The sequence below is a fragment of the Bombus flavifrons genome, chromosome 13 (assembly GCF_040668555.2).
Source record: "Bombus flavifrons isolate JBK064 chromosome 13, iyBomFlav1_principal, whole genome shotgun sequence".
Lineage (NCBI taxonomy): Eukaryota > Metazoa > Arthropoda > Insecta > Hymenoptera > Apidae > Bombus > Bombus flavifrons.
In genome coordinates this window covers 4,875,007-4,887,570 of record NC_138454.1, presented here as the reverse complement: position 1 = coordinate 4,887,570, position 12,564 = coordinate 4,875,007, and the positions used below count along the sequence as shown (strand labels likewise).

Here is a 12,564-nt window from a genome sequence, read left to right as displayed (position 1 = left end):
TTTTATCTTTTTATAGTTTTATTTACTATTGAATTATTTTTAGTAATTATCCAGCGAAACGAAAAATAGTAGACGTAGATGGCATTGGCCGTGGAGTCGTCGGTGATCTAACTCTTTTACAAAACACTATTGTTTCATCACAACCTGTTAGTTCCCTAGACTGGAGTCCAGACAAACAGGGTTTGGCTGTTTGCACTGCGTTTGATCAATGTTTGAGGGTAATTATCACCACAAAACTTAATACTTTCTAAGAAAAAGTATAAATTCATGTTCTAATTAATTATAAAAAGATAAGATATTTATATTATGTTATTTAATATTATTCAGCGTGAAACGTTCACTATTGCAATAGAAATGAGATAGAACTGTAAATAAACATCAATTATCTTAGTTTATATAATTTGACGAAATAAAATGAATAAAATAAAAATTAATATTCTACAAAATTTTTCATTAAATTCAAATTAAATTGTCTGGAATTCTTGGTTGTCTAAGAGTCTAAATTACCGACTGCGAAGGAAATTTTCATCACGATGGCGACACTTGTCGTTCGTTAAATATCGATTTTTGTCTCCGTATACATGTGTACGCGTTGCGCAACTTCGCGCATCGTACGGACGACCAGATAAAAGCGAATTATATGTCATCGGGCCAATCTATTTAGAATCAAACCCTTATTAAGTGGCAGCCATCTTATAGTGCGATATGTTATGCAACATCAGACCGCCATGTTGAGGCGCGAGACGTACCCACGCCAAGTGGTACTTATGCTACATTGTTCGAGCCAGCCTCGGTCAGCTCACATTCAGCCATACAAGGTCAGGAATACCGCGAGTTTAATTACATAAATTAGTTCTTGGCTATTCCCCCTACTGCAACGTGTCTCTGTGATACATTCTTTTCGTTTCTTGCTCTCGTGTTCACAGAAGCTGCGCGCGTTTCGATTGGATCACGCATTTAGTCTTGGCTCCGTTGTTCTCCAAAATGGCGTCGTCCTGTACGCGCAGCATCACAAAAAACAGGACATAAATTTTTCTCCTACAAATCTCTTTTATTTTTTTAAGATTTGATGAATTTATTGAAAATTTTATGTTGTGAACTAAATATTTTCTTTTAATGGTTACTTTTATAAAAGACAGGAGTGAGCAAAAATATTTTACTTCATTGAATCAGTTGCTCGCAATTAAAAGAATGCGGAATTACGGGTCTTTATAGTCTAATTACAAGAACTGCCTGTAATTAATTCAACTGGTAACAAAGGAGCAAAGCAGTTTATTTAAATATGTACCAACTTAACTGGCCAATCGCAGCGTTGTAAAGCTACTACAAACTCTCCTGAAAATTGTCATGTTTTGTTTGTTTTCCAAGAATTTAATCAACAGTTAGTAATCATTTTATTTAACAACTGTTTAATTCTGGTAATTTTTATGGTACTTTTTAATAAGAATAATTGGATAGGTTGGGAGTTTATATTTAGAAGGTTATTTTTTACGTGGAAAAATACCTTTATTAGTCAGCATGTATCTGAAAATCGCAATGGCAGTGACAATGCTTAGTAATGATTCATGAATTGGAAAATATGAATAGTGATCGATAAGCTAGAAAACAGAATACATATTTCCTGTTTTACGTCAATGTACTGTTTCCTCAATTATTGCAATATACAAGAAATTTCTTTCTGCAATCATATCGACCATTAATAACTTCTAACAATTCAATTATCTTTGTTCTAAATTTATTAATAATAACGTTCTCCTTGAAAAGAATGCATTCAATATACACACATTTCCTAAATCAATAATTGCGGCACATGTAATGCAGTTAGAACGCCAATTTTTTCATTAGTAGATACATATGCTGGTCGATCTCAAAACCGTGTAGGTTGTTTGCGTCACCCTGTAACCTCATCAGTAATCCTCCAAAGGATACGTAGGCAGATCTGCAACAGAGAGAAACAGACAATGTAAGTCACCGTGAATCACCACACTAAAAGCCTACATATATTTGTTTAGAAACCGAATGCTGGCTTTTCGTTTGATTTTACCCTCCTGATCACCGGAAAAACAATTTTATATTGCTATATTATATCGAGGTATTTATTTAATTGAATTTGAAATGTTTAAATTAAATTTTTCATTAAAAAATGAGATGAACTTTCAACCATGATAGCCTTTGAGAAATAAACTTTTATGTAATTTTACATTTAGGAAATTCTCAAGTCTACAAAATTAAGTTTTACAATTTTTTCAACTTAATTGTACTAGCTATATTAATTATATTTAGCTTAGTTTTCCTGTCTAACTCGATTTTGAAATTTCTGGATTTGAGAAGAATTAAAGTTAGCATTAAATAAATATTTTTTATGTACATATGTATCTACATAGAATAAACCTGAAAATTATTATGTTGGTCAATAAAACAGTTTTTCATCCTCACACATAAAATGTTTCAATCGAAATACACTAATGTGATAATTAGAAAATACTGATTTAAATCCTCGTCCTCATTATTTCATGATGATTATTGAAGTTGTGTTTTCAATCACGGTTGCGGATCTGCAATCGTCATAATTGCAGTGCCGATAGCGGTCGTATATACAATATAGCCACACAACCAGCTAACAACACTGCCAACATGCCAATTGCAAAAATCTTCTGCCAAGGATTTTCTTCTGACGTCAAACGTGTTTCTCTTCTTCAAGTAGTTCCGCTGGTGGATTCCATAATAGAAACGCAATTTCTTCCTGATGCTAGGGATTTTTTAAGTGTACTATCGTGTACGTGTTTTTATAACGATTATGACGATTACGAGGTACATAATAATAAACGATGAGTTTAAAAACATCAATGTATTATTGTATATAGTAGGTGAATATTATTTTATAATTTAAAATCATAAAGATAATCCTAACCTTACTATGATATTAGTCATTTTCTTAAGTTTTTAGATTTGCCAATTTTCAAAAATATTTTCACCATTGTCGATTATTCAGAACTCATTTTATTGAAATGAAATCTTGTGCTTTATAAAGCGAGATTATGTATTTACTAATGTATTTTCAAAGAACATTAATGTGTAGATTCAAATACAATACTGTGTAAAATACCTTTTAAATTTTTTTTACAGTTTAATATAAATTATTCGAAATTTTGTTTTCCAAAGTTTACCAATATTGTAAGAACTCTAGTAGCAAGAAATTATATAGCATGTGATGGAACTTTGACCGCAGTTTATTGACAGAATTATAAATGAAAAAGAATCCAAAAATGAACTGTTATTATTCAATTTTCAATATAAAGAGGTCAACATTTTGTTCACTATCCTCTTTCTTTCTTTTTTACAAAATTAACCTCCGATGATACATTAGAAGATATAAAATGTTTCTAGCAAGTGAAAAAAAAATTATCTACGTTACATCTCAGAGTTCAAAGAAATAATACACATCCGCTAACGATCCAAGGATATTTAAATAAACTGAGCAATACACATGTTTAGGAAGTTACGCTGCTATCGATTGACCTTGCTCCCAAATTTCTCACCATCCATAGTAAGAGAGCTGATTATTTTTAACCGAAGTATTCTTGGTTTCTGCCCCCTCCTTTCCCTCTATTGGCTAACCCTCTTCTCCTCATCCCTTGTTCAATTAATCCATCTCTATATTAAACTTCTCAGATATTGGATGACTTATCTTCAATGTGACATTGACAGTGGCATGTTGTGCAGAGTAAATATTAAAAAAATAAGATGTTTTAGTAGAGTAAACATATGCCATTATTATTCTTCAACCATATTATATATATTACTTTTTATAAGTAATAACTAATTAACTATGATTAACTTTGATTCATTATTCAAATTCTTTCTCATATTATAATTGCATGATTTCCAAGTCTCAAAATATGAATTAATATTATAATAAAATTTTGAATTAAAATTATGAATATTATTAAGGAATACTAATTAAATTTTTTAAGTAAATCTGTTTTACTTTTTAAATACGTATGTTTAAAACTAAACTTAAATATTGTTTATATAAGAAAGTGCAATTTGCATGAAATATATACAAAATAATTATGTATGTACCTCGCATATCGAGTATGTCCGGAAGGGAAGGAAAAAGAACATTTCTACCGGGTCAAGAATAACTTGCTAAAATGATATTGAGGTTCCGGGAAGCAACGACTTTGAGAGGTGGCGGTATGAAATGAAATGATGAGAAGGATGCGGCACAGTATATGATTTTTATTGTCATTATAATTACAATGAGCAGCGACAAAAAGTGATGACAGTTTGAGATAATAGTGGTCGACAATATCACTGCTATATTTATAATGGTTTACTTATGTTACCCTAATATATCAGCGACAACAGTGTTTTAAATTTCTCAAAAATCTTTCTTTTAAATTATCCTTGAATATAGATATTCATATATTTATATATGAAAATATTGTTCAAAATTCAATCACATAAAAATAGATAGATAAATTCCAACGTTCTTCAACGATAGAAATCAACGTTCTTGAAAGTTTCGCGAAAGCCCACTAGCACCACCATCCATAATGGACCTTAAGTAGAAGATCCATGTCATTTATAGATAGGAATTTGTTTGAGACACTCTTGTCGCTAATCAGATCTAAATAAGAATAATTAATCGAAAATTATGTAAGTTATATAATTAATAGACTGTAAATATTTATGAAAAGTCATACTTTTATGAATATAATAAAAAATGGAATCTGCGTATGCAATTTTCTTATTTACTAAATATCATAACATATTATATTTTACGCATTCTCTGTATAATTGTACATCTTCAAATTTCCCCTACATGCATAAAAATCCGCAGTCCAATAATTGACTTCACGATAAATGAACTTGAACAAAGAAAGTCATCAATTGGTGTACGCATCTTATGCAATGTGCCAGCAACTGAAATGTGTCAGAAGTTGTAAAAAGTCCAGAAAGTGGTGAAACGAATAAGTCACAGGTATAAATATCACCTATGCGCAAACGATGTCCGACGGTCCAGAGCGATGAGGAAAAAATGAGAGCAAAAGAACAAAAAAAAAAAAAAAGAAAACAAGTCGACCGCGAACCGATACTCTCGTTTACACGCTCCACCGACTCTTTTATTCAACTCTTCCAAGAACACGTAATCATTTACGACATATACAAGAAAGACAAAAATGCAAAAAATGAAAGATCGAAGGAGTGGTTACTTATCATAGAAAATTTTTGTGTATATATTATGTGCTATATAAAACATTTCGAAAGTCCATGATCACTAAAACGAAAGAAGGACACCATGATTATATCGGTAAAATTTGGAACCAATCTAGAAAAGTATATATAAGTAACATTTATTGCAAGGTATCTAGTAAAAAATTAGAATACAGCACGAATTTCCAATATATAAGTTAAATGGTGTAATAATAACTAATTAAAAATAGTTCTACTGAATATTAAGGCTTATTAACAATACAATGGATAATTGTTTAAATACTTTTGTGATCCTTGCGGAATATTGTATATAGTTGGAATAAATACCTTATAGCTACTACATAGATTCTCAGTTTTGCTTCAAACTTTATCAATGTAATCATTATAATACTAATGAAATTTCGAAATGTTCAATATAAAATATATACAATACATTCGTAAAAGGTTTCTAGAAGCATTCGAATGTTTCGTGAGCCACTGTATGTTGTAGAAAATATCACACGCGTTGACTTTATGCTAGAGTCGGAGAAATTCTTTTGCTGAGCAAACGTGTCAGAGATTTATTGCGACACAAGCGCCACGGTGGGCCAAACAGGTTTCCCATATCTCGTGCGTACGTCTGTATCGCGCGTGGTTCACGGTATTGTGTCGCACGGACGTAACTATCGTGAAATCTGTACCAGCCATGAACTCCACAATACCTATTGTGCCATTGACGCAGAAAAATGATTCGCGTTCGAGAATTTCGCATTATTGACGGCGTGTCTTCGATGCTTTCCACTAGTTTTATTCTTGGCTACCGTGAGTTATATGTCACTATATTTAAGTACCAGTCGTTACGAGGTTTTAAGGCTTACATTGATATGAAAACTACACAGAGAAGATATGGCATGTCCATTTTTAAGAATTTTCTAACTTTTAGGTCATCTGGTAGTTGAAAAAAATTATTTTTATAAAGGGTAGAACCTGACGAATTCAAAAATAGGTGAAAATAGATGATAAATCCACAATATTTTTTAGATTTGGTACTATTATAAAGTATGTACAATAATAATTGCCGGTGGTATTACGATATTAATGCGAGTCACTATAAGCGGTGTACTAATTAATTTTGCTTTTTCTTATTGTGGTAGAATTTGTTATACTTATTTATGTTTCTATGTATGTATAATATACACTCATAAGTATCCACTTTGATCGGTTTGTAAATAAGTGAATTTTACCAAAATGTATAAATTGAATGAGTAATTAGAAGCAGTTGTATATAGTTACTATATATTTCGTATAGACAGGATTGTAAGAGACATATAACATGAGGTACAGAATTTTAAACCAGAATATAAACCACATGTAACGTACATACAAGTATTCTCTGGCCTGGTCTTTAAAAGGAAAACTGTACTGGTTTACCTGGCTTAATTTAAAATTAGCATGCAGTCGCTTTTATTCACTTAACCTCGCTTGTGCAGTATTTGCTATGTAGCAGTTAATACATATATACTTATATAGATCGTGTAATGTGATTTTCCAACATTATCAAAGATAAAATATGTTTGTGTGTATATGTGTATACACATATGTTCAAGATATGTATATGTTTCGTTATGGATGCTTTACACTCTCGTTTTAGATTATAAATTTCGCAATCTCATTCTACATCCCAAATTTAACTTGCTGCTGTATACACGCATACACACACATACACAGATTCGTCGTGCACACTCTGGCACGATATGCGTCGTTAAACAGGAAATTTCGAACCTGGACTACTATCTGATTTATTTCTTATTTTATCACTGCTTCATATTTTCTCCTCATCCTCAATTGAAATCTATTCTTACATTAAAAATACAGCTTAAATAAAATAGCAAGATATTTTTTATCACATTCCTATGCTTCTCAGGTAAAAAGTCATAATGTTATATATAGCTAATTGGAAGTAAAGTTTAACTGCTACTATTACTATATAACTACTAAAATATTTTAGTAATTACAAATACAAAGACTTTGATGACAATCATTTTTACTGGTTTGGTAGCTCTAGCGTCAAATCCAGTAGTAGTCCAGGTACTCAATACATATTTATTCAGCTTAAAAAGAAATTCTATTGTACAAATAACAATATACCAAATCACCTTATAAACTGATATATTCCTCCTTTATCAATAATAAAATATATTTCGTACTGAGTCTGAAAGAATCTTATCATTTGACTCAAGCAGATCAACAATACTTCATCAGTCAACAAGAAGGCATCATATCAAACTGATATACTGACCCTGACGACTGTGTTCGAGATAAAAGTTAATATTTACAAGTGATTCATTACAATGTACAAATAAATGCATTTCTCTAAATTTATATTTAATTATGCCTAGACTGCGAATTTTTATGAATGTAATTAATGAAATGGAAATATTATAATAAGTGTTTTACTTTGAATATTATATGTATTCTATTTGATATATTATGTACATTTTTTCCCAGGTTTCCCATAAATGCATACAAATCTGCAGTCTAATTATGATATATCAAATTTATTAAATAACTTCTATAAATAAAATTGACGAGCTTCGATGTATTAGGCAAAACGTTATGTGATACCGAAATAAGAACACGATACACTGCGAGTAATGCAATCCCGTGTTCCTTCGCGTATCCAATTGTTCCCTGATCCGTCTTCGCGAGCGTGACGTAACGTGACATTGTATCTCCGTAATGTTTTCAATGACACTGCGTGGCGACGCGTCGACTTTTCAGCTGGGATGATACAGAAACGAGGATAGAGACGCGAAATTACAAACACACGCGATCTTCACCCTCGTTGTTCATCGCGAAACATAATCGAGTCGCCCCTCTACAAACCCTTTTACTTAACCGCGTTCAACGCCACGCATTCGAACTTGCAAGTTTTTCATATTTAGAAGTATTCTTTATACAATTTCTTTTTCATATGCATAACAAACATTAAATAATTCAAAGACAATTGGCTAATTAAAGTTAAAGTTACAAATGAATGTTGAAAAATACACTATAATTATGACATAACCTGTTTAACCCTTCGAGTCATCATGTACAACTTAATACTAAGATAGGAAAATTACTTTTAGTGAAAAACAAAATGTAATTTCGTGATATTTCTTAACCTTATTGCGATTCTTATATTTCAATTTTCTTTCTTCTTTAAGAAACTTTTTTAGCATGAAATTGAAGCAACAGATCATGCATATCAATAATGATTTGTTTAAAACTTGAGATATATTTTAATATTAAGAAACTACAATTGAATCGGGTATGACCGAAAGAATGCAGCAGGGTTAATGAAATAATGTAAATTTTTACTCGAAGGATTAAATATGGAATATTCATATGTAGTTACTTTCTTAAGCGAAAAACTAATCCGGTGAAAAGGAGCGTTGCTCATTCCAGGTTATGTATATAATCGAAAAGTTTCTTTTTTATTTTTTTCTTTTTTTTGGAATTTATCGCACCGCCGAAAAGCAGCAGCTCGGTGACCGTTACTCTGGTGGCGGCGACAGGAGAGATGTCGTACCAGATAGTGCATTTACAGTATTCAGGGCCCGTGTAAACGCGCATCTGGCACGAGCCCCAACTGCCCTGTAATCTCATATTGGCTCGCTTCCGTTTAGCTCTCTCGTTCGTGCTCTCTCGTTTGCCCACGACTCTTTATCTTTACTCCCTTTCTATATTTTGCCCTCATGTTGCTCGTCTCCTTCGTTGTTCTTTTCTACTTATACACCCGCGATTTCCCTTAATTAATCCCTTTAACGCGCGTTAGCATATATTTTCTTTTAAACGAGGGACTTCTTGAAAACTGTCATGGCGTCGCTCGTGTCTGATGTTCGATTAACGCGCGTATTGAATCTTAATATTTTCGTCAATTTATAAATACCAATTTAAATAGACACGAAGTAATTTAGTAACTGATATGGATTTAAATAATGTTCTTCTTTTAAAGCGTTTATCTCTATTAATTTATGCGATTATATGAAGATACGAATTTTCTCAGTTTTTTAAGCTTCGATTTTTAAATCACGCGCACAATACGATGCGCGCGCGGACGATTCGATTATGTCGAGAACGTCAGATCACAAGGCATCGCGTCACGCTTCCTCCTCATTAATTTAACTCTCGACAGAAGTGTTTTCTGATTCGCGGAAAGTGTGATTGAGCCTGACAGTGGAAAGAGAGAAACGCGTCAAGCCCGCGGGCAAATTGCTTTTCGACCGGCACCTGGACTACCTCTCTCGTAGGTTTTATTCCCGTCACGTTAAAGAACAATAGGAGAGGATGAAACAAAAGAACGGTCGTTTTCGCGTTACTAGTTTCAATGCTTTTAACACACCGTCAGCCTGGATTAATTAATTCTCATCGTGCAAACTAGCCCTTCGTTTTCATTTTTTCCTCTCCTTCCTCTTTTTTATGATGGGAGAAACACTTTCCGACATTGTAGAAAATCTTTTATGTTTGCGCGCTATTCGATTTTTTTTCGGTATATATTTTTTAAATAAAAGTTTTAATTAAAAATATTTGTAGTTATATATCATGGAACAATTGGTTTAGTTGATTCAATTAATTTCTAAATGATATCGATAGTCGAATATAAAAGTGTTCCACGATGAATCGTCTATGTAAGGGATGTCAGCTGATACCACTTTTCTCCGTTAAAAAGTCAAATGAGGAGAAGAGACGTCTCTAATAATAGCCTGTCCCCGGTGCCGCGACGCTCTGGCGGCGTCGGGGCGCACTCGTTATTTGCAGTTAATATAACACCTTTAAGCATGTAATTAAAATCGATGTTTCTCTTTTATGAACAACTTTCGACACGTTCTTAGTAATTCACACTAGCACGTGAAGGATAAACATTGAATGGATCACATTCGAATATTGCAATTTTTTAAATGGGCAACGAGTGACGACGAAACTGATCTGTTGAGATTGTTTGTTCTATACGTACAGGTTACGTCACGTGACGTCATGCGAACGCGTAATATTAACTTCACGTGGGACAAACTATTTATTAGAATACGCGGCCTTTTTTATTCTTTTTAAATTATCTGGAGATCCGTATTGAGTTTATTATTTTTATTTTATGTGTACTAAATTCTTTATTTTTTTGTCACAGCAAAGGAATTAATTTTCTTACTTTAATATTTGTTATTCACTAATTTTCAAGGCTATTTAATGAATTATACATTTAAAAATGCGTTTACAGGTAATTTTAAAGGTTTACGTCACACACGATATTATCGATGTAACACACGATTAAAATACTGACTTAAAGAAATACACGAAATCAGTCGATTATACAAGCTTCTTAAAAAAGTTCTTGAACGACACCGATGCTACCGAGAGGACAGTTACGTGATGATGCGTTTAAGAGTGCAATAATGGCATAAGACGCGGACACATTATTACACAATCATGTTCGCGGCTTAGACCTTCGATAATATTGGCCGAACGTTAGCAGAACCTTGCGTGCCATTTTGATCACGAATATTCTTCCGCCAATTGTAACATATATAAATAGATAATCTTTGGTATTACAAAAAAATGAGAAAAACGACAGTAGCTATGTAAAATTATCTACCTAATACTACCTTATATATCACTAACTCAACTATATGACTATATAAGGAAATTGTCAATAGAATCTTAATAAATACATTTTTAAACAATGTATCGCGTGTTGATATAAAAAGTTGACAAAAAGTGATAAAATATTTCACGACAAAGTCAAAGATCATCACTAACTCGCAGAGTCCGCGATCTTTTACCGACAGAGCAATACAATTGTGATCCACAGCGTGCAGTCTAATTAACCTGTTGTATGTTACACAACGCGACGAACTGTGCGCGAATTCGATAAACGATTCGCAGAAAAAGCACTGAAAGGTTCGACGTTGATCGAGCGCGCTACCACGCCAACATTATCGGCAAGACAATTGTAATTTACATGCGTTACGCAATCAAGTCCGAGAGCGCGGCTCGAAATATTCACTGTACGCTTCGAGACTACATTTCGATTAATAAACCGTCGAGTCGATTATTGTAGTTGACGATCTACCCCAGATTATATAATCGAAAGATGGACCGTGGAACGGTTAAAGATAAACCTGAGGCGCGCGAACCCGAGTCGAAAAACAAACGCAGCTTCTTGTGACACAGCACCGTGTCCGACCGAGGCACTGCTGCCAGTGGCAACTGCAACTCATGCTCCGTGCTCCACGGAATACAGTCGAGAGATCTTAAACGTTCGTTACACAATTACGACCTTGAAGACACACAGTAGCGTGTTCAGGAATTTATCCGACGAAATCGATTCGGAATTCGAGATTCTCCGCGTTGCCGACCAGGCTTTGTGTATTTATACGAAGGCACGTATGTATGTATTTACGTGGCTATATTTCGAACGGTACTGTACTTGTGCACCGAGCCCGACACACATACGACAGCGACACCTCGGCGACGACTGGGAACGATATTTACGCTCAAAACATCGAATCGACTGAAAGACGAGATCTTACGATCGTTTTCACGATATTGAGTAATCCTCGCAGATATGTACGTTCTTACGATTGATTATGATTAACCACCAGAAAGAACTACTCCGCTGTACTTATGGATTATCTAACAAAACAAACTACTACAGAAAGACTCAAACACTGAATAAAGGCGATGCGAAATGTAGGTGCATATGTACAAACCGATCGAAATATGCTTCTCTAAAACGATATAACCTCTCAACATGTCTCTTTGAAACGACCGATCCAATTAACGCAGATCCAATTTATTCCAGTCAAAGCGGGTACACGTGTATACGTGACGATCAACCGTTGCAACCTAACCCGAGAGGGGCAAAGCGAGATGGTTGGAGGGACCAGGCACACGAAAATTGATTTCAATCGATCAAGGTATACGACCCAGGTGTACAATAGGAAAACTAAACGATCGCGCGCGCGATTCTTCGCGAAAAACACGACACGACGTTAAACGCACACCCACACGCGCACGCACGCACGCGCATACACACACGTACACACACAGGAACAGAGAATATATACGACACACACGACGCCTAGTTGACGACTAGAGTAGTAGTCATGGTGCTGTAGCGAGCAGCCACAGTGAACTACGATATGTGACCGTAAGCCGTTGAGCAGCAGCAGCAGCAAGCAGAAACGGCGCTACATTCTCGTCTCTATCTCGACTCTGTTATACAATCCACATGCATATATCGGTTCCTTCTGCTTAGACCAGTGTTTCCGCAACCGATCTGTGAGGAGAACGATGTTTTTAGGCTCTGATGAAAGAACGTTAGAA

General features: G+C 34.1%; 2 protein-coding genes across 7 annotated transcripts in view; one reads left to right on the top strand and one right to left on the bottom strand.

Annotated features, from left to right (window-relative positions):
* Window positions 1-312, top strand: part of Wdr92 (dynein axonemal assembly factor 10) — a 122,434-nt gene extending 122,122 nt beyond the window's left edge. Inside the window, exon 5 of the mRNA XM_069125578.1 lies at window positions 44-312. Within this exon, the coding sequence (XP_068981679.1) occupies window positions 44-251 (208 nt within the window). The 3' untranslated portion in view covers window positions 252-312. The remainder of the gene's footprint in view (window positions 1-43) is intronic.
* A 1,169-nt stretch (window positions 313-1,481) lies between these two features.
* Rpb8 (DNA-directed RNA polymerases I, II, and III subunit Rpb8) overlaps window positions 1,482-12,564 on the bottom strand; it is a 72,995-nt gene continuing 61,912 nt past the window's right edge. For all 6 annotated transcript variants that reach the window (XM_069125584.1, XM_069125583.1, XM_069125586.1 and 3 more), the window contains one exon: window positions 1,482-1,939. In XM_069125584.1, the coding sequence (XP_068981685.1) occupies window positions 1,822-1,939 (118 nt within the window). In that variant the 3' untranslated portion in view covers window positions 1,482-1,821. The remainder of the gene's footprint in view (window positions 1,940-12,564) is intronic.